Here is a 22,753-nt window from a genome sequence, read left to right on the forward strand (position 1 = left end):
TGCTTTGTTTGAGACTCTCTTGTACCTCATTTGATTATAGTGGAGCTATTTCATTGGTCTGGACGACTCGTGGTTTTTACCTCTTACCTTGAGGGGGTTTTCCACGTTAAAATCTCGGTGTGTTCTTATTATTGCTTTACTTGCTATATTTGCTTGTTATAGTTGCTGCCATATTGTGTTGTGAGTGCTTCCATATTGTTTTTGTGTTGGACATTTGTGTCGTTTCCGCTGCTAGGCTCTTTCATACTGGTATCAGAGCTTGTTGGTATTTTTCTGGGCTTGTGAGTTTGTGAACAATGGAAGCTAATACTAATACTAGTAGGATGATCACTCTTAATGGTCCTAATTATGATTTGTGGAAGTCAAAAATGGAAGATTTGCTTTATGTCAAGAATTTTTATCAACCAGTTTTTGGTACAGAGAAGCCTAATGATAAATCTGATGATGATTGGACTTTGTTGCATAGACAAGTCTGTGGATATATTAGGCAGTGGGTTGACGATAATGTGTTGAACCATATTATTGGAGAGACACATGCTCGGACTCTTTGGATTAAGCTTGAACAGTTGTATGCTCGAAAAACTGGGAATAACAAGATGTTTTTGATTAAGCAGTTGTTGGCTTTGAAGTATACAGATGGGACATCAATGACAGATCACTTGAATAATTTCCAAGGAATTATGAATCAGTTATCTTCCATGGGTATCAAGTTTGATGAAGAGGTTCAAGGATTGTTACTTCTTGGCTCCTTACCAGACTCGTGGGAAATTCTCAGAATGTCATTGTCTAATTCTGCTCCTGATGGTGTAATCTCTATGGATCTTGCCAAGAGCAGTGTTTTGAATGAAGAGATGAGAAGAAAGTCACAAGGTACATCGACTACACATTCAGATGTTCTTGTTTCTGAGTCTAGGGGGAGAAGCAAAAGTCGAGGTCCTAAAGGTAGAGATCAAAGCAGAAGCAAGTCTCGAGGAAAGTATAAGAACATTGAGTGTCATCATTGTGGTCAAAAGGGACATGTGAAGAGATTTTGTTGGCAGCTAAAGAAGGAGAAAGCCAAGGCAAGTAAAGACAAGAGCAAAAATAAAGATGATGGTAGTAATGAAGACAAGGTTAATGTAACTCATGATGATTTTCTTGTTGTTGAGGAGTTTGAATCTGTTAACCTTGTTGATAATAGCACTAGTTGGGTGATTGATAGTGGTGCTTCTATTCATGTTACATCTAGGAGGGATTTGTTTACATCTTATACTCCTGGTGATTTTGGTGATGTGAAAATGGCTCATCAAGGTGTTGCAAAATGTGCTGGTGTTGGACAGGTTTGCTTAGAAACCTCCAATGGTACCAAGTTGACTTTGAAGCGTGTGAAGCATGTTCCAGATATTCGGTTGAACTTACTTTCTGTTGGTAAGTTGTGTGATGAAGACTTGGATAGCTCATTTTCTCGTGATAGTTGGAAGCTCACCAAGGGTTCCATGGTTGTTGCTAGAGGTACTCGACACTCTACTCTTTATTTAACTCAAGCAAAGATTGTGAAAGATGTTATTAATGCTGCTGAGTTTGTTGATGAAACTGATTTATGGCATAAGAGATTATGTCATATGAGTGAGAAGGGTATGAATATGTTATCCAAGAGAAATCTTTTATCTGGTTGTAAGGTTGCTTTGCAAAAGTGCAACCATTGCTTTGCTGGGAAACAAAACAGGGTTTCTTTTAAGAGCCATCCACCTTCAAGGAAGCCGGAGATACTTGACTTGGTACATTCTGATGTATGTGGGCCGATGAAGACAAGAACACTTGGAGGGTCTATCTATTTTGTAACCTTTATTGATGATCATTCTAGAAAATTATGGGTTTACACTTTGAAGACCAAAGATCAAGTTTTGAATGTGTTCAAGCAATTTCAAGCTTCTGTTGAAAGAGAAACTGGGAAGAAGTTGAAATGCATTCGTACTGACAATGGTGGTGAGTACTCAGGTCCATTTGATGCTTATTGTAAAGAGCATGGTATAAGACATCAGAAGACTCCTCCGAAGACTCCTCAGTTGAATGGCTTGGCTGAAAGGATGAACAGAACATTGGTTGAAAGAGTTAGGTGCTTATTGTCACAGTCTGGATTGGCAAAATCCTTTTGGGGTGAAGCTTTGAGCACTGTTGTTCATGTCTTGAACCGAACACCATGTGTTCCCTTGCAATTTGAAGTGCCAGAGAAGGTATGGTCAGGTAAAGATGTTTTTTATGATCATTTAAGAGTCTTTGGATGTAAAGCTTTTGTTCATATTCCTAAAGATGAGAGATCTAAGCTTGATGTAAAGACTAGGCAATGTATTTTTATTGGCTATGGCATGGATGAGTTTGGTTACAGGTTTTATGATCCTGTTAACAAGAAGGTGATTCGGAGTAGAGATGTTGTCTTTGTTGAAGACCAAACATTGAAGGATGTTGATAATGCGGAAAAGCCAATGGTTCAGCCTAGTGATGATTTTTCTGACTTGGATATTACTCCCTCTATGCCTATGGTAGAAGATGGTAGAGTTGAAGCTCAAAATAATGAGCATGATACAAGTGCAGGTGAAGATGGAACAGTTGATCCAATACTTGATGAAGTTGGTGATGATGATCAAGATGAAGAACCAGCTTTAGAAATTCCTGCAAATGCACTTAGAAGGTCTACAAGAGAGAGAAAGCCTTCGTCAAGGTATTCTCCACATGAGTTTGTTTTGTTGACTGATGGGGGAGAACCTGAATGCTTTGGAGAGGCTGTTGAAGATGAAAGCAAAGCTCAATGGCTTGAAGCTATGCAAGAAGAAATGAAGTCCTTGCTTGAGAATGATACCTATGAGTTGGTGAAGCTATCGAAGGGTATGCGAGTTTTGAAGAACAAATGGGTATTCAGAATCAAGAATGAAGAACACAATTCTAAGCCTCGGTATAAGGCTAGATTGGTTGTTAGAGGCTTTAGCCAGAGAAAAGGTGTTGATTATGAGGAGATCTTTTCTCCTGTTGTGAGGATGTCATCCATTCGTGCTGTGCTTGGATTAGCAGCGTCTCTTGATTTGGAGATTGAGCAAATGGATGTGAAGACAGCTTTTCTTCATGGTGATTTAGACAAGGAGATCTACATGGAGCAACCGGAGGGCTTTGTTGTTAAAGGAAAGGAAGATTTTGTGTGCAAGCTTAAGAAGAGTCTTTATGGGTTGAAGCAAGCTCCAAGACAGTGGTACAAGAAGTTTGAATCTGTTATGGGGAAGCATGGTTACCGTAAGACAACTTCAGATCATTGTGTATTTGTGCAAAAATTTTCTGATGATGATTTTATCATTCTTTTGCTTTATGTGGATGATATTTTGATTGTGGGCAAGAATGCTTTGAGGATTAATGAGTTGAAGAAACAGTTGAGTAAGTTCTTTGCTATGAAGGACTTGGGTCCTGCCAAACAAATTTTGGGCATGACTATTACTCGTTATAGAGATTCCAAGAAGCTTTATTTGTCACAGGAGAAGTACATAAAGAAGGTGCTTCAAAGGTTTGGCATGAATGATGCCAAATGTGTTGCTAGTTCTTTTGCTCCTCATTTTAAGTTAAGTACCAAGCAGTGTCCAACCACTGATGAGGAGAAACAAGCAATGGATGAAATTCCTTATGCCTCAGCTGTTGGAAGCTTGATGTATGCTATGGTGTGTACTAGACCAGACATTGCTCATGCAGTTGGTACTGTGAGTCGTTTTCTCTCTAATCCAGGTAAAGAACATTGGAATGCTGTTAAATGGATTATGAGATATCTCAAAGGTACAACTAACTTGAGTTTGAGTTTTGGTGGTGAGAAACCTTTGCTAGTTGGCTTTACTGATGCAGACATGGCAGGAGATATTGATTCTCGAAAGTCTACTTCAGGTTATTTGGTCAAGTTTGCAGGGGGAGCTATTTCATGGCAGTCAAGGCTACAAAAGTGTGTTGCACTTTCTACCACAGAGGCAGAGTTTATTGCAGCAACTGAAGCATGTAAAGAGTTGTTGTGGATGAAGAAGTTTCTTGCAGCACTTGGTTTCAAGCAAGACCGTTATGTGTTGTTGTGTGATAGCCAAAGTGCTATTCATCTTGCCAAGAATTCTACTTTTCATCCAAGATCTAAACACATTGATGTTAGGTATCACTGGATACGGGATGTGTTAGATTCAAAGTTGTTGGAACTTGAGAAAGTTCACACTGATGACAATGGTGCTGATATGATGACAAAAGCATTGTCAAGAGAAAAGTTTGAAACATGTTGTTTGATCGCCGGAATGGCGAGAGCCTCCACCTAGTCGAGAAGGGGGAGATTTGTTGGGTTTTTCTCTCCTTTGTGAGGCCCAAGCCCAACATTTTGAGGGTGTCTCTTGCACCCATTGTGCCACAACCCTAGTTCAGATTTTTGGGGTCATTGAGAGTGAGTGAGAGTAGCCACCAAGTGAGAGAGAAGGGGAAAAACAAAATTCCCGTTTTTGCCCAAAGCAGTAAATTTCAAATATCAGTTTCTCAGTTGTTCACCGTTGGATCGGCTTGAAATTTAAACTGCATGTTCTTATCATCTTGTTCTTCATTCTGGTCGGTGGAGATGTTGATTGGAGATTTGCAGTGAGAGAAATTGGCTTCGCAAGAGAGAAATTAGGTTTCCCGTTTTTACACAGAGCAGCAATTTTGGAACGGCAGTTTCTCATTCTTTCACCGTTGGATCGACGTGAAATTTGAACTGTAGATTCTTCACATCTTGTTCTTCATTCTGGACGGTGGAGATTTTAATTGGAGGTCTACAGAGGGAGAAATTGGCTTCGACAGCAGCTCTGTTTTTTGGGTATATTTCATCTTCTTGCTTTTCATTTGTGAGCTTTGGTGCTTTGATGTTTTGGCTGGTTATATGCACATTTTTGTGCTTTGTTTGAGACTCTCTTGTACCTCATTTGATTATAGTGGAGCTATTTCATTGGTCTGGACGACTCGTGGTTTTTACCTCTTACCTTGAGGGGGTTTTCCACGTTAAAATCTCGGTGTGTTCTTATTATTGCTTTACTTGCTATATTTGCTTGTTATAGTTGCTGCCATATTGTGTTGTGAGTGCTTCCATATTGTTTTTGTGTTGGACATTTGTGTCGTTTCCGCTGCTAGGCTCTTTCACATATGTGATTTTTATTGTTATATAGAGTATTTAAAAGACTATTTATAACTGAAATAACAGAATATAGTTTCATTAAATATTTGATTCTAGGCGTTCTAGCTAACCAAATTTATTAGTTTGATTAAATAAAGATAAGTACATCATAAGTTAAAATAAATAATACATAAAAAATAAGTTAAAAATTTATGCTCCAAACTCAGAAAAAAAAAAATATATTAGAATCTTAAAAAAAATAATATTAAACGTATATTTTATTTTGTGTAAAATAAAATTATAATATTAAATATGAACACAATAATAAACAATTTTGTGTTATATAAATTTAATAAAAAAAAGATATATAAAAAACAAGTTGTGAAAGTCTTGAATGTGAAAGTACATGGAGTCATCAATTGCACCCAATTTAAATGTGAATAATGTGTCACTCTGCACCGCCAGGCAACATTATTCTAAGAGTACATAATTAGAGTTATATTGGGTTGCAATGCATTTACTATATTGGTCCTGTTAAGAAAACAAAATTTAAAATCAGTCAATAAAAAGAAAATCGTACCTTAAAAAATTTAAAATTACACATATAAATATATCATTGATTCTTGATTTTTTTTTCTCCTACAAATATTTATCCTTATGAAGTTATGATGTTTACACTTTGCCAAGCACAAATTTGTATCACGCATACACGTGACGATCTATGCGCTTTCGATGTGGCATCGGACTTTGGAAAACATATATATTAATCCACTCATCATATAATATATTTATACATAAACATTACTATATCATAACTTTTTTTTATCATGCTTATGTTATCACAGGGTCGCATCCTTTTCTGTTTGTAAACACTCACACCATGATCAATAATATATTATGATCTATAATTCTGTATACAGTAGATATATAGACACGCCCCTTTTATGCAATGAATGAAGCTTTATTAGAAAATATAGAGTATTTAAAAGACTATTTATAACTGAAATAACAGAATATAGTTACATTAAATATTTGATTCTAGGCGTTCTAGGCTTCTAGCGGCTAAAGAATTTGATTTTTTTTTTTTTACGGAAAAAAGAGTTTTGATTCAATCCATTGGTGGTAAAATGTCCAACATGACTAGATTTTGTACATGATTCGGTGCCTCTTCCACCCACACAAAATTTTGATTGATAAGAGCCATCTTAACTAATTCATGAGCCACTCTATTTCCATTTCTTTTGACATGACTAAAGGAAAATAATCTAAGTCCTCCTAATATTGCTAAAGTGTCAGCAATGAATGTTCCAAAACAAAAATTTATTGGCTTTCTTTGTTTAAGAGCTTTCACTACTTCATAGCTATCACTCTCTATGATTACTTCATTGAAACAACAATGTTTAACAAAATCTGCTCCCAAATAGGCTACATATGCCTCAGCCTCATGAGCGTCTAAGTGAAAGGGTATGGCCCAGCTAGCTGTCCCAAAATTAAGCCCATTTCATCTCTTGGACACTCACACCTCTATGCTCATCTCTTGGCACCGATGCATCAATATTAATTTTTATAATTCCAGTTGGTGGCGCCTCCCAAGTCTCTCTTAATTGGGCCAATGAAGAGTCAACAACCCGTAATTCCTTGTTTCTTGCGTTTACCTTCATGAAGTCTTCGAAGCCCTTCGTCGCACTCTCAATCTCCTCTTCAATTGTTGCATTTGTTCCTTCGAATTGCGGGACCGCCAAAGTTGGTTGCACGGCACACAAAACATTGCTTTCCTTTTCTCATCTAGCTTTTCCAATAAATTATACATCTTTTCAGCCTTTGATTTTTTGTAGGTTTATTTCTTAGTGTTAGAGGCGACGCAAACCAGAATTTTGTTGCGTACCAACAGTCCCTCACCACATGGACTTCTGATTCGTCTTCTTCTCAGTATCTTGGACAACTAGAAGCAACATTGATTCCTCTTCGCTAAAGAATTTGGTTATGGTTTCATTAGTGGTGTTTTGGCTAAAAATGGGTGCAGTACGTGAATTATAAATTGGTAGAGCTGTTAGATGAAAGATTCAACACGCAGGGGGCGTGTTGAATATGGCACGTGGGGAGCGTGATTGCCATATGACAAAGTCTGGTTGCATGCAGCTGCAGCACATAGAGGGCGTATTACACGTGACAACCTATCATTGGCTGATGAATCAAATAGGGGGCGTGCTGAGTCAACACATGGGAGGTGTGCTGAATGCTCTCCTATATATAAGGTAAAGCTTGGTATCATTTTCATTGCGAGGAAGAGTGTTCTTTGAGCGTGTTGCTAGTGTAATGGAGGGTACCACAAACTTAGTAGTGTATCACAACGGTGAGATTATACGGAATACTCATGAAGGAGTGAGGTTTGTGTGTCAAAATCCATTTTCTTTTGTGGTTCCATGCACAATGACGCTGATGGAGCTTCAAAATAATCTCTGTCAAAGTATGGAGAATGGTATGTTGACGATAGTGAGCAGTATTTTGTACCAAAATCCAATTATAGTTTTTGGTGGTCTAATATAGTTTGATATTATGCCAATCATTGACGAAATGAGTATGCAGAATATGTTCCAAATTTACCGGCAGAATCAGATGCGACAGCCACAGATAAGCTGTATGTTGAGTTTGAAAACGTAGAGGCAATGAGATTCAAAATGATTTAGATATAGAGGATGACAGAGTTGCAGTGTACGAAGGAATGAACAGTGACAACAAAGAGAACTTCGAAGCCACGTATGAAGCCGGTGACGAAGACGAAGATGGTGACGTGGGAGTCGAGACAGCAGCGGAGAATGTAATGGATCATCCCACAGTTAGTCAACCGATGAACATCCCACCTTTTATGCGTAACTTGGAACTTGATGTCATGAATGCACCGGAATCCCCGAAATATGCAAACATAGGTACGTGATGAGTGAATAATACGTTTTTGTGTTTTTATATTTTGGATGGATCAATGAATGATGATATCTGGTTTCTGTAGGTGTTGCTGACCCTGAGAATGGAGAGTTCAGGATCGGAATGGAGTATAGTTCTAGAAAGTCTGTCATTGCAGCAATGAGAAGTTACACTATCTTTAGAGGAGTCGACTACAATGTTTATGAGTCCGAACCACAGACGCTCTATGCAAAATGCAAGACATATGAGCGTGGATGCGACTGGATTATCCGAGCTAGCTTGATACAGAAAAAGGTTGTTGGAAGATATGGAGATACAATGGTAGGCACACGTGCACCATGGGAACGATTTCACAAGACCATTCCAAGTTAGACTCGGACACAGTTGCTAAGGCTATAAGGCCATTGGTTGAGACTGACCCGTCCATCAAGGTCAAATCTATAATTGCAGAAGTCTAGTCAAGGTTCAACTACACCATCAATTATCGAAAGGTTTTATTAGCAAAGCAGAAGTTCATAGCCAAAGTTTTCGGTGGTTGGGAGGATTCTTACCAACCTTTGCCATGGTGGTTCTCGGTCATAGTTCAGAAGATGTCAGGCTCAATTGTCCAAATAGAAACACGGCCCCTGTACAACAGGAGTGAGGAGGCGGACGGTGTTAGAATACTTCACTGCGTATTTTGGAGTTTCAATCCATGCATTAGGGCATTCAAGCATTGCAAGCCTTTAGTTCAGGTTGATGGCACATACCTATACGGTAAATACAAAGGTACACTTCTGGTTGCTGTTGCACAAGATGGGAACCAGAACATTGTGCCTATCGCCTTTGTCCTGGTGGAAGGAGAGACAGCTGATGCGTGGCACTTCTTTCTCAGGAATCTACAAAGGCATGTTGTTAGAAAAGATGGTGTGGGTATCATCTCAGACCGACATGAGTCAATCCGAGTAGTAGTAAATCGTTCAGGTGGTGATCAGCAACCTCCGAGAGCATCGTGGATGTTTTGTATAAGGCACATTGGCAGCAACTTCTTAAGGGCATTTAAAGTACTGCACCTGCAAAAATTTGTTGTCAACATAGGGTATTCAAGGACGGTGGATGAGTACAACATCAACTATAAGAGGTTGGAAGAGTAAGGCGAGGCATATGCCTGGTGGTGCAATGCCATTGGACTTAGACACTGGGTATTGGCATTTGATGAGGGTCATTGATAGGGCCATATGACAATGAATCTTGTGGAGTGCATTAATTCAGTGTTGAAGGGTGCCCGAAACCTCCCTGTGTTGGCCCTCGTACGAACCCACGTACCAATCCCGGTACTCCGTCGACGATGTAAAGTCCCAAGTCGGAAGGGGGTGCAGATCCCACAACCGAGTGTTATGACGGTTGCCCCATTCCTTAATCCATCCCCCATGTAAAATTGTCGAGTCATAAAGTTGCACTCCGCGAAGAGTCATGCAATGCTCTCTCGATGGAATGTTTCTTGTTACCGGCGGAGGGGGGTTGTACATACCCAAACTGATACAAGTACTAAGTCAGGAGGGAGTAATAGAATCCTGATCCAAGAAACTCTCCAGAAACCCTCAGTTACAAAAATAAAGGGTAGACAAGACGTCCTTGAAGTATCCGGATTGGATCTCGGATGGATGAACCCACTAGTCGAATATATAAAATTCGACATCCTACCAAAGAAGAAAAAGAGGCCGAGAAAATCCGGAGGGAAGCATAAAACTACATCTTGGTAAAAAATATCCTCTACAAAAGAGGGATATCTACACCATTGTTAAAGTGCGTCTCGACCTCAAGGACAACGGAAGTCTTAGAAGAGGTCTATAATGGTATCTGCGGGAACCACCTCGGAGCAAGGTCCTTGGCTAGAAAAGTCATACGAGCTGGGTTCTACTGGCTGACCTTGCAGAAAGATGCCACCAAATTTGTAAAAAGGTGTCAGCCATGCCAAATGCATGCAAACTTCGACGTCGCTCCCCCCGAAGAGCTCATCAGTATAACTTTTCCATGACCTTTTGCAAAATGGAGATTGGACCTATTAGGGCCCTTCCTCCAAGTACCTGGACAAGTAAAATATCTAATAGTGGGAGTACACTACTTCACGAAGTGGATAGAAGCAGAACCATTAGCCACCATCACAGCCTAGAGAAGTCAGAAGTTCCTCTACAAGAACATTATCATAAGGTATGGAATACCCCACTCCATTACCACCGATAATGGCACTCAGTTCACCGACTCCACCTTCAGAAATCTAGTAGCCAGCATGCAGATCAAGCACCAGTTCATCTCGGTAAACACCCACAAGCAAATGGGCAAGCCGAGGCAGCTAATAAAGTTATACTGGCAGGGTTGAAGAAAAGGTTACAAGAGGCAAATGGAGCATGGGTTAAGGAACTCCCCCAAGTACTATGGGCCTATCGGACTACACCTCAGTCTGCCATAGAGAAAACACCCTTCCGACTTGCTTATGGCATAGAAGCCATGATACCAGTTGAAATCAATGAGCAAAGTCCAAGGGTGAGCTTCTACGACGAGGTTGGCAACGTACAGGGGTATAGAGAAGAACTCGAGCTACTCCCTAAAGTCCGAGAACAAGCCCAGATAAGAGAAGAAGCGTTGAAACAAAGGATGACGAATAAATACAATAAGAAAGTCATTCGAAGAAGCTTCACTCCAGACGACCTGGTCTTGATCAGAAATGACATTGGAGTTAACAAGTCTGGGGATGGGAAGCTTGCTGCCAATTAGAAAAGGCCATACAAAATTTGTGAGGTCCTAGGAAAAGGCTACTACAAGGTGACCGACTTGAATGGCACCGAGTTACCTAGGTCGTGGCATGCTTGTAATATGAAAAGGTACTATAGTTAAAAGCGAACTTCATTCCCTGATGTACTCTTTTTCCCAACTTCATGGTTTTTTTTTCCAAAGAAAGGGTTTTCCTAAAAGGGGTTTTAACGAGGCACCAAAGTGGAGACTAAGGGGCAATAATTTTTAACTCCTTAGTAGCAAAAACACCTTTACCAATAAAGTAAAGATCTTTTTCTACATCTCTTTGTAAATTCCTTTAAGATATTACCATTCATCCATGAAACGCGCCAAACTTAAGCTCGACAAAACGTGAAAATTCCATGACCGACCTAAGTGGTCGTCAGGATAAAACGACGAAGCACAAGTCGGTGTAAAGAGGTTATAAAAGCAGATCATGATAACTCGGAAATATATAGACCAAACAAGTCGGAAAAACTGAGGAAAATTGAAATACATCGCGAAAATAACCTAAGAATGATTCAAATAAGAAAATTTGAATCCATAAAGAATTCCGAAAAGAGATAAAAGAAAACCATCAAAAAGCAAAGGTAGAAGCTGTCTCGAGCCTTTGAAAATCCCAAAAACAATTAGGCAAAACACAACCTGCCCAGATAAGAGGTCTTTTCCAAAAACAAAAAGATCAAAAGGGTTTTTTCATGAAAAAACCTAACGAAGGAAAGATCAAAAAGCATGCACACGCGCCAATTAACCTTAAATCCCTTATCCAAAAAAGAGGGCAAAGCATTTTTTGTTTACGGCCGTAAAAGGCCAGAAAATGTTAAGAACAAACCACCACAAAAAGCAAATAAAGTTGTTCAAACAAGGGGCCCACAAGCCGGGCCCCCAAATAGCTCAAGTCAATTAGAAGGAAAAAATTAAGAGTCACCAGAAGGGAGAAAAGTCGGATCAGCAGCAGGGGAGGACAGAGCAGCCTCTTCGGGAGCAAGGGTCGGAACATCTGAGGACGTCGGCTCAGATCCCTCTTGTGGACCCTCACGAGGAGGGGATTCTACAATTCTCTGGCCACGGGTCTTCAGCTCTGAAGCTGTCTCAGGCAAGGAGGAGAAACAATGGCCCCATCTACTATAATCTTGTCAGGATCAAGGGGAGGAAGGTCCAAGTCAGGAGCAATAACTCCGATCTACTCCTTAAAAACCCTACAGGCCTCCTCCGAACCTTCAGCCATTGAATCCTCCAGGTTCTGAAAGGCCTCCCAACATCCTGCCAGCTCCTTCTTCATGTCAAGGTTCTCCCCAAAGAGCCTGACATAATTCTGCTCCACCTTCTCCTTAAGGTCCTCCACCATGGCACACTGGCCCATCAACCTCTTCTCCCTCTCTTGAAGCAGAGTCCTCTCCTCCCTCAGCTCGGTGACCTCCTCTTTAATCCTTTTTCCCTCCTCTTGATAAAAGAAGATCCTCCCCTCTAACTCCTCAACCTTTTGGGTAGAACCCAAAGAACTAAGGGGAGTTTTCTCCAAAATATCAAGAAGTTTTGTACATACTCCAGCTGCCCGGAAACTCCCCTGAACCATGATATTAAGATGGTTTCAAACGGAAGCATCATCCATATTAATTTGAGTATGGGGATAGATGTGACTCCGAACGAATTTGGGACCATCAAAATTAGTCTCCCCAGAAAGAGAAGAGCCAGACTCTTAAGTCTTGCGCTTCTTCTTCTCGTGTTTAGGGGAAGATCGGGGCGGGGGGATAGGAAGAGAAGAGGCAGAAGAGGAGGTTATCAAAATAGGACAAGAAGAGGTCCCCATCTCATGAGGAGGAGGAGGAGGAGGAGGAGGAGGATGAGGAGGAGGAGGAGGAGGAGGAGGAGGAGGAGGAGGAGGAAGAGTGCCAGCAGCCCTCGTGGCATCTACCCGACCCAAGACCTTCTCTTGGCGTCCTGGACCTTCTGGTAGGAAGAACTGGAACCTTTCTTCACCATCTCTGAAAAAGAAAACAAAGAGTTAGGTCACAAAGTCGGAAGACTACAAGTCGAAAGTTATCAAAATCAACAAAGCTACCTAATTGGGCCTGCACAAAACTCGGAGACCCCTGAAGAAACTTTTTCGTATCCAGATTAGGGGCCTTCCCCCAAACTTCTCGAAAGAACCCCACAACAGCCTCCTCAACCTCATCCAAGTCATCCAGGCCATACTTCCCCACAGGGGAGGCCTCTAACCAGTAAAGAAGAAAGCGGGGAGAAGAATTTTCGTCCAGGAAAAAAAGGTGATGGCCCTCTACGGCTTGAATTTTGAAGAAAAAGTATTTAAAATCATGAAAAGACTCATCAAAGATAGAGAAAACTTTCCGACCTTGAATGGCACGGAAAGAGATCCATTGTTGTTTATTATTTTGTCCACTGAAGGGCTTGGTCATATGAAAAAGATAAAAGAAAATCTTCAAAGAAGTTGAAAAATCTAATTCTCGGCTAATAAGCTGATAAATTCTCATGAAACCCCAAGAATTAGGGTGAAGCTGGGTAGGAGCAACTCAGCAGTAGTTGAGAACCTCTATCTCAAAGTCTGAAAAAAGGTAGAAAAACCCCCAGACGGGTGAAGAGACTTTCGTACATGAAAAAGAAATGAGGGTCAGCATCGGCAGTCCTCCCAAAACAAACCCGGTCTTCAGGACCCGGGGTAACCAACTCATACTTGGGCTCATCATCATGAGAGCCACAGATCCTATGGTGGGTGTGGAGGTCGGTGATGTAATCTGTGTCTACTAAGGGTTCCTCCCCAAGAACGGTATCGTCCACCCACAGCGAAAGGGACTCGAGGGAAGACATCTTTTCCAGTAAAAGTATAGTAGGTAAAATGACAACGAGACCTACAAAGAAAAATGGAAAGGATCAAAAACAGGGTCTCTAAAGGGCCAAAGTAAGTTCCTCAATAAAACAGAGTCACTAGGCCTACATTCATACTCACCACGAACACGCAAAAACTCTTTTAAAATTGCAAAGTAGAGCATTCAATAATAAAAGAGGAGAAAGAAAAGAACTAACCTTTGTTTGTGAAGAGGATCAGGTGCGGCAGCGACTAAAGCACTTGAAGAAGGAAAAGTTTTCTTTCAAAACAGAGAGTGTAGGCAAAAAATTTTTCAGAAAGAAAACAAAGAAAGAGAGGGAAAAGTATTTATAAACATACCAGGGGCAGAATGGTAAATCAATGCGATCATTAAAGAAGCGCACCGTTACCAATGTAACTGCTCCCACGTGTAAATACGAAAACTCTAACGGACGCGACGTTTGATTAGACGCGACTGTTGAGAGATTTAAATCACGTCGGTTTCGAAAATCACGTCGGTTTCCATATCACGTCGGCTACAAACCCGAGCTCAAATACTCGAATCCAACTCTTAAGTAAAAGAGATTGGACTCGAGTAGGGGCACTGTTCATACCCTGACCCTGCACTAGGGCCCAGGTCCAAATACACTAGAAAGGCCCAATCCATAGATTGGCCATCGCATGTAACCGACCTCCTTAGAAGAGGTCGGATTCGACACAGATTCCACTCCAAGAAAGTCGGGATCGAAGGTTAGCTGGCAGATAACACTTATTCAAATAAGTAACTGCCCCTAAAATCTCTCAACCCACTTCCAGGAGTCATATCTCAACTTCCCTAAGATAAAGGGACGGTTATCCTCCTTAAAAGGTGGAACTACTCCAACGGTGGTTATTGGTTCACCATTATAAATACACTGACACCCCTCAGGTATCTCTAAGTTCTAATACTTTCAAAACCTATCCAAATCCCTTGCGAACTTAGGCATCGGAATGTCATTGCAGGTACCACCCCCCATTCTTTCATACACACAAAGTCGGACGGTAGCTCCCAGATGCACACGAAGATGGAGATCACCTCCTTCAGTCGATTGGGCCAACCTTACAAGTCTAGCCCATTAATCTCTGCTTACCCATCGTAACACCTTTACCTTTTAATCTTTTATTGGTTTTAAAAATTTTATTTTTATAATAAACGTCCATGCCAATATAAATAGAAAAAAAAAACAGAAAAGAGTGATAATAAAAATGAAAAATAAATAAAGATAATAATATAATAAAAGAGTACGAAACAATATATATGAGATAGTAGAAATAACAATAACTCTATAAACAAACTGCTCTTATGATAGTAGAAATAATGATAACTACTAGATATGGGTTATTTTGGGCTGCTCCTATGATGGTAGAAATAATGATAACTGCATTGGTTGTTTTGGGTTATAGTGATAGGAGTAAAATGAAAAAAATAATTGGATACCAAACTCTTATATCTCTTTTAATTTATCAGGTAACCAATGAAAATTGATATTACTATTTATAGTATAAATCAAATTAAAAAATATTTAACCTGTAACATTATAGTAGGAGAAAATAGTCATTATGACAAAAATTAAAATTGTCAATCATACAATAGCACTATTTCAGTTCAACCTTGTGAAAAAAAATTCGAATCTAAATTTATTAGGTATTAAATAAAATAAAATAAAATATTATTAATACTATAAATTAAATAAAAAAATACCAATACTTTTAGAATTAAAAAAATTAGATTTTTAAAAATAAATAAATAAATATTTTATAAAACAGCTACTATTATACATTTATACGGAGAGTGATTGCACATAGTTTACAGAAAATAACTCACTTCAAAATTTTAGTTTCTAAATTTAAGTTTTAATATTATTTTTCATGACAGAACTTCTCCCGTGCATCCGTCAATTACGTTACATAAAGAAATCACTTCCAGAACGACAACTCATCTTCTCTATCTCATTTTCATCTCTATTTCAGTAACTGTTATGAAAAAAAAAGATGTGTAACTTCTTCGTCAATTTTGTACCCTATTAATTTACCTTTTAATTTGTTTTCTTTTTTTTTTAATTTTTTTTACTTCTATTTCGAATTTAGGATGCACTTCTCTGTATGGAACAATTATTATTAGAATAAAAAAATAGTTGTTACGACAAAGATAAAAAAAATAGTAAATAAAAAAAAGTTATTATGATAGAAATCAAAATTGTCAATCATGCAATGGAACTATTTCAATTCGAAAAGAATAAAAGAAAATCTGAATCTAATTTTATTAGATATAAAATAAAATAAAATTACATAAAACATTATTTACTGTATAAATTAAATAAAAAATTATTAATATTTTTAAATAAATATTTTATACAATAACTGCCAAGTAGAACTCACTGAATAAAAAAAATTGAAAGTTTATTAAGTATGAATTAAAGTTTTTAAAAAATAATAATTTATACCCACTAATTCTATCTATTACTTGAATTTGGATCAATTTTACTATTATTATGAGTATCTGAATGTTTAAAAGTAAAGTTATTATTGGCATGAGATTAATGTATTTTTAAAATCTATTAATGTATTCAATAATATTAATAAGAGATGAGATGAGAAGAGAAAAATAGATAAGAGATGAAAAATAACAAGTGAAAGTTACGTCAAGATGGCTAAGTGAAGTAAGGGGAGTTTTCCAGAGATGAATAACTGACATTAAATGTAGAAGTTAACTAAAAAGGATAATATTAGAAAGAAATCTTGGGCATCAAACTTATGTATTGCCATTATATATTGTTATAGATTATAAATGTACAAGCTCCAGATAGAGATTAAAAAATGACATGATATATTGACATGTATAGATCACAGCTATTAAGATTGTAAATTTTGTGACAAAAATTGGCACTACTTCTTTTGGAAGGTGACCATACAGAAAAATGCTGTTGCCCTGCCAATTACTCCCATAAGAATGAGGATTGATATGCACAAATTCCAATCATGAAGATTATAGCCACTTTTCATTAGTGAACCACAACGAGTTAAGAGCCAAACTCCTTGATACCTGCATTATAATTGTAATTAACATCATGTTTAGTATCCACATTTAAATGTGATTCATTCTGAGCATTTTCTCAATGAGACAAATTATCTTCCGTCCTCATAGATTACCTTTCAGCATTTGCAACTACAAATGCTTGTAAAGCCCATTTAGAGTAGCATAAATTTGCTATACCCTTCAAAATTTTACTATCTTTTGGTTGTGTTGCAATCAGAGTCAAAACAACAGGAAGTAGCACTGACCACTGCAAGAAACAGAAACACCTTAGAGAAATTAAAAATTTAAAAGGAAAAATTATTATTATTATTATCATTATTTGATGGTAATTAATACTAACCAGCTGAGCTGCACCTGGTTCAAAAATTATGGCAAGTGCATATGCTATTCCAGTAACACAATACACAAGACAAAGCAGCACAACATAGTTATCAGCAAAAGAAGATCTTGGATTGGTGAAGAAATAGAACATTGAAAGGTACACCACAGGCTTGATCACAGTATTGAATTGATCAATTGTGTCTTTTGAGAGAAAATAAGCCAAGCTACTCATCCCAGAATCACTCTCCCTCCAGTAGTGTAACTTGTCCAGAGAGAATGATCTTAAGGCAGCAATTTTGCACAGAAGTGCTGAAATTAACACAAATTTAGCAAGGTTACTCATTCCTTTGCCATATGAAAAATGATATATGATGAAGGGACTTGTATAACTTACATACTGCAATCACTGTATAGGTGTATCCAGCTGCACCAAATGTTTGATCACTTGATTTGGTAAGAGTTCCTAAGCATGCTCCAGCAAGTAACAATATCAGATAATCTATGGCTTGGATCCTGGCTTCCCTTAATCTCTGCTTACCAACCCTGATTAGAAAGTACTTATACTGCTTGAATATGCCGGGTGTTCTTCGGTTGGATAAATCCTTGGATTTCAAGAAATTGAGTCGGATCTTCTCCCCCTGCAGTTCCACATTATTTCTCACATCATGCCACAGATCTCCAGCAAAGGTTTTGTCCTCATGATCATATCCATTGGCCTCTATAGCTGAATTTATGCTTATGGATGAGTCGTACTGTTCGGCGCTCTGCTGCATATCATGAGGTATTGGATATCCATTATGAAGCATCCATCTAACTGGTAGCTCTTTATACCTCACTCCTGAACTACCACCAGGTTTTACTATGCCCTCCAAGATGTCGATGAAGTAATCCGGAGGATTGATTCGCTCCGGTATATCTATCCCCAGGCCTAAAAAGTATTCTTCAACTCTCTTGGCAGGTCCATGATAGACAGTAAGTCCACCTTTTCCCAGAAGTATCAAGTCATCAAACATCTTGAACAATGCATAGCTGAAGTATCAAAATCAATCATCAAATCATTGTAAGGGAAGCATAAGATTAATCTGCAAAATGTTTTCTCATGCAAATTTCAACTTGGATATATAATTTAATAAGAAGTTACCTGGGTTGGTGAACCACCATGCAAATGTTCACTCCCTCAAGCGCTTCGCGTCTTAGAGCTCTTAAAAGAAGCTGAGATGATGCACTGTCCAAACCAGAAGTGGGTTCATCCAAGATCAGAAGTGAAGGTTCCATAACCATTTCTAATCCCACATTTACACGCTTCCTTTGGCCGCCAGAGATCCCTCGCTTTTCCACCGTTCCAACCAAGGAATTCCTCACAGACTGAAGCCCCAAGAATTCAATAACTCTTTCAAGAACCAGAACTTTTTCTGGTTTTGACAAGTCAGCTGATAACCTTTAACATTAACAAAAAAAATCACTTGAATAAGTACATTTCTAGCACTCAAAAGTAACAACATAGTTCAGTTAGAATGTGCAGCAATATAATGTACCTGCATTGTGCACTGAACCAGAGATTCTCTTCCACTGTCAAGTTTCCATGAACTACATCATCTTGTGGCACAAAGCCAATAATTTTCTTGAAGGAGTGGATTGATTCATTCCTTCCATTTATAAGAATCGAACCGCTCGCGAAGCATCCAAAGGCCTTTCCAGCTAGAGCTGACAAAAATGTTGTCTTGCCAGCCCCTGATGGTCCCATGACAGCCGTGATCCGGCCGGGTTTAATTTTCCCGGTAACACATCTCAATATAGGCTTGTTTTGAGCTTTCAATGTAAGAGTCAAGTCTTTGAAAGAAATCTCAATCAAAGGCCTCTTTCTTTTTTCAGTGTTGGTAGCCATTTTAATCACTCCTGAGAAGGTAAGGGCCTTGTTTTCGTGCTGCTGAGCCTTCTCCTTTTCGAGCTGAGCATATGCATAGTTAAATATTTGGCTATGAGTATGCAATTGTTTTCCTCTTGGCACATTTTTAGTTCTAGTTTCCATTTTCACATTGAAGTTGGCCTCAACATGAGGGTCATCTTCAATTTCATGTATGATCTGCTTAAAACCACTGGATTCTTTACCCTTTTCCTTCAACTGTGCAGATGAACTTGTAGTAGGTTGTGAGTGTTCTAACAATTCAACATCTGTTTCAGAAGTTGCTTGATCCAAAACTACAACTGTTTCAAGATTTGTTTCTTCTCTCCTACGCGAGAATTTTCTTGAAAGTTGAGCTTGTAGCCCGATTGCACCTTTCTTAGCAGCATCTTTTGCAAATTTCCATCTTTGGCGCGCAGTGGCAGTGCTTCTTGCATTTCTAGCAGCTGCTTCTCTAGATTTGGCCATTCTCCTTTCCTTAGTAGTGAGAACTTGATCAGAACAGTTGTAAATTATGAGCAGCAAAGTACTCAATGCAGCCTGCATAAGAAATCAAAGAGTGTTAAAATCTACCATCATGGTCTCTATGGCCTTGTTTGGTAAAAGTAAAAAACTTACAATGAGCATGATTCCATATGCATGCATATTTTGCGTCGCAGTGTTTGAGCTGCAAGAAGTCAATCTGAAGCATCCTACAAGATAATCAAGAAAATTATCATATATACTTTGCATGAGAAAATTCATCAGTAAAAATGAGACCTAAATATGATATCTAATCTTACTTTTCTCAGAAGTGGAACCCATCCTGCAGTAATGCCTGAATTCGCCAGAGAAAATATTAAGATAGTTCAGATTTCAGGATGATGATTTTATTTAACAATCAAAAGCATAATAATAGAAAGAATTTGTTAACAAATTAAGTGTGTTTTTGTGCTTCATATGTTGAGTTAAGGAAACTAATCTTAGATTTCATTGCAACTATGCAATGCAGGGCACTAGGTGGAGTCGGTTACATGGATCAGATGATGCCATTGAGTTCTATCATGTATCATGTCTACAGTGAGACTGTTTACACGTAGATAGCAGAATAACGTGTTTAGTTCATATCATGAAGATTCAACAAAGTTTTTAGCTGGCTGTCGAGAGCCAAACACAAACCCTCCTTATTTATCCAGGCTTGTGACCGGCTATGTAACATAGACGGAGTTAGGGCCATTTCCTCCAAAAGCTTAAAAAACATTAATAACTTCTTCTAGGATCCAAGTTTGGCATTTTATAAGAGTAGGCAAGTGTTGAAGAAAAATAATACCCACTACTACAAGGAACTGTCTTTGTTGTTGTTGGACAATAGGATCCTGCTGAGCAGAACATCTCACTGCTGCTACTAACATCAGCCCATACATTTGCACCTCCACAGCTATGGTTTGGCTGCATTGGAGGCAGTTGATAAAGATATCTGCATAAACATATCAATCATACATTAATTTCACACACTTTCTGCAAATCAACAACTCAAGAAAGCTCCCAACTTAAGGGATAGGAATAGACTCACGGTTCGCATACACCGGTTGCTTTGTTTAGTTTAGCAAGAGGGCAGTAGGAACCTAAAGGGCACGCTGTGAGAGAAGAATTTCAAGTAGAGAGGAACCAGACACAGATTTAGCAGAGATAGGCAACAATTAGTGTTACTACTTCTAATGTTATTGTACATAGAAACTACAAATGATTCATAAAGATTGTTGTTTATACTTACGGATCATGCAAGTGATACCATGAGGGCAGAAAAATCCTTCACAACAAGGTTGGCAGTTAGAAGTTCTTGCAGGAATCTCCTTTGAATTTCTAAGGTCAACCTTCTGGGATGAAGGAACACTGCAGGCCCAACCCGGCTCGCAACCGGCGAACCATGAAGTTAAATTGCAGTTCTTGTTAGGCTTCAAATAATTGGCACTTGTAGATCTCTCCAACAAACTGCTTAGGTAAAACTTCACCTCTGCTGCTGTACACAAACGCCTTGTGACATCTCCTGTTTCAATAATCAGATTCAAAATAATCAAGATCAATATACACCTTGAATGTTACATTGATTCATAAAAGGTGTTGTGATTCTTAGCAATCATACCTTTAGTCTTCTTAATGCAAGAAGCCAGGAAACTCAAATCTGATGAGAAATTAAATGCTTGGTTCCAATCAGCATCCCTTAAACAATAAATCTATAAACCGTTATAAAGATCAATTTCTGTGCGCCAATTGAACAAAAGAACTCAAATTCCATTTTTCTCTCATCCATGGAATTCCTCTTGATTGGTTTAATTCTTGTTGCAAATAAAATTACGAAGTGTGAACATTTTTCAATTATGAACATTTAAAGCATATACAAGACTTAAAATTTGAGCATAACTAGCTCAGAACATTACCAAAATTGAATCAAAACGAATCAATAATCAAAGAAAGAAAGTGCTTACGGATCTTTGACACAGAAAGTGGAGTGAGTGGTAATTTCCTGGCTGAGAAGTGAAGTCAAATTGGAAAGTCTACTATAGACAAGCTGAGTAACAAGTGGAAGAACAGAAGGGTTATCAATTTGGTCATAGTCATTCACTTCTTGGCATTGAACCACAAAGGGTAACCAAAGAAACAGCCATAGCAGATGCTTTGAGCTGCTCCACTTTCTCATCATTGATATGGAACAACCTGATTGATGGAAGGAAATTATGAAAGCTCAACTATTTATGAAGAGCTTTTGATTCATTTAGGAAGAGAGGGGAATGAATTTGATGCTATGCTTGCCTTCAAGGGATGCCAAATTCTTGTACACCTTCCCATTCATGCATATGTTGGTTCAACCTATCAAACTTGTTTATACATTAAATTATTAAATTGTTCTTAATATGTTATTTATATATGTTGAGAAAAATAATATTATAATAACCCATAAAATTAGGAAATGAGAAGTGCACATTGAAGAAGTTATCGGAATAAGAATTAATCTGTGGAGAATCTGAATTTAATTATTGGGTCTTGTTCGTGTTTAATGAGTTATCATGTACGCAAATTAAGATCTGAACATATACTTAAACAAACAAAAAAGTGTGCATATGAAAACTCAAATTGGTAAGTAGTTGATGAAGATATTAGTATCTTTGACTTTAGATGCAATATAAATTTTGATGAGAATGAGAAGTGAGGAAGTGATGGTGGGTCCCAAAAAGGATATCAGATCACGTTCGAACGAGGACACAACATACAAGTACAGTGAACTCAACACAACAATGTCCTTTAAAACCATCATGAAGACAGCCGTTTTATTGTCCGAAAAGGAAAGAAAGTCCGTTAATTTAGCCTCAAGTTTTGGTCAACTTATCGGATTCCGTAGTCATACTAAACTTATAAGATTTTTACATAAAATTAAAAATAAATAATCATTTTTTATCATCAAAAATTCAAATAATAATAAAACTAACCATTAATCATTCAAATAAGTATTGTATCTATGATTATATTCATTTGACAATTCTAATTAAATATTATTCTATAAAATATTAAGAATGATAAACAAGTCAAAATTCAGCGGACCAACTTAACTCTGTACCGTCTAATTCATAAGTTTTGGTGGATTTCGGCGGGGCAGGCTTATCCATTGAATCCTCCGTTCTACAAAAAGATGAATATGATAATTGAATTTAAAAAATTATTTTTATTTGTATTTAAAATGTTTGTCCGTTTTATTTTAAGTTATAATTAGAATTATATTTGATTGATTAGAAATTTGGACAATGTTTAATTTAATTATATATTTTGGATAATTAG

The 22,753-nt window shown here is 38.1% G+C and overlaps 1 protein-coding gene across 2 annotated transcripts in view; it reads right to left on the reverse strand.

Moving 5' to 3' along the window:
• Positions 1–21,905, reverse strand: part of LOC107619479 (ABC transporter G family member 28) — a 190,854-nt gene extending 168,949 nt beyond the window's left edge. Inside the window, exons 1-14 of one of the 2 annotated variants that reach the window (XM_021110566.2) lie at positions 21,734–21,905; positions 21,409–21,637; positions 21,066–21,142; positions 20,697–20,969; positions 20,496–20,559; positions 20,253–20,399; positions 19,726–19,760; positions 19,562–19,635; positions 18,576–19,483; positions 18,182–18,478; positions 17,435–18,069; positions 17,060–17,349; positions 16,833–16,966; positions 16,531–16,725 (exon numbers count right to left, since the gene is read on the reverse strand). In XM_021110566.2, the coding sequence (XP_020966225.1) occupies positions 16,569–16,725; positions 16,833–16,966; positions 17,060–17,349; positions 17,435–18,069; positions 18,182–18,478; positions 18,576–19,483; positions 19,562–19,635; positions 19,726–19,760; positions 20,253–20,399; positions 20,496–20,559; positions 20,697–20,969; positions 21,066–21,142; positions 21,409–21,637; positions 21,734–21,773 (3,360 nt within the window). In that variant the 5' untranslated portion in view covers positions 21,774–21,905 and the 3' untranslated portion in view covers positions 16,531–16,568. Of the gene's footprint in view, positions 1–16,421; positions 16,726–16,832; positions 16,967–17,059; positions 17,350–17,434; positions 18,070–18,181; positions 18,479–18,575; positions 19,484–19,561; positions 19,636–19,725; positions 19,761–20,252; positions 20,400–20,495; positions 20,560–20,696; positions 20,970–21,065; positions 21,157–21,408; positions 21,638–21,733 lie in introns of those variants that run through there. The other variant, XM_088498455.1, reaches the window with a different exon arrangement.
• Positions 21,906–22,753: the final 848 nt, after the last annotated feature.

The sequence above is a fragment of the Arachis ipaensis genome, chromosome B9 (assembly GCF_059453495.1).
Source record: "Arachis ipaensis isolate K30076 ecotype BB chromosome B9, ASM5945349v1, whole genome shotgun sequence".
Taxonomy (NCBI): Eukaryota; Viridiplantae; Streptophyta; class Magnoliopsida; order Fabales; family Fabaceae; genus Arachis; species Arachis ipaensis.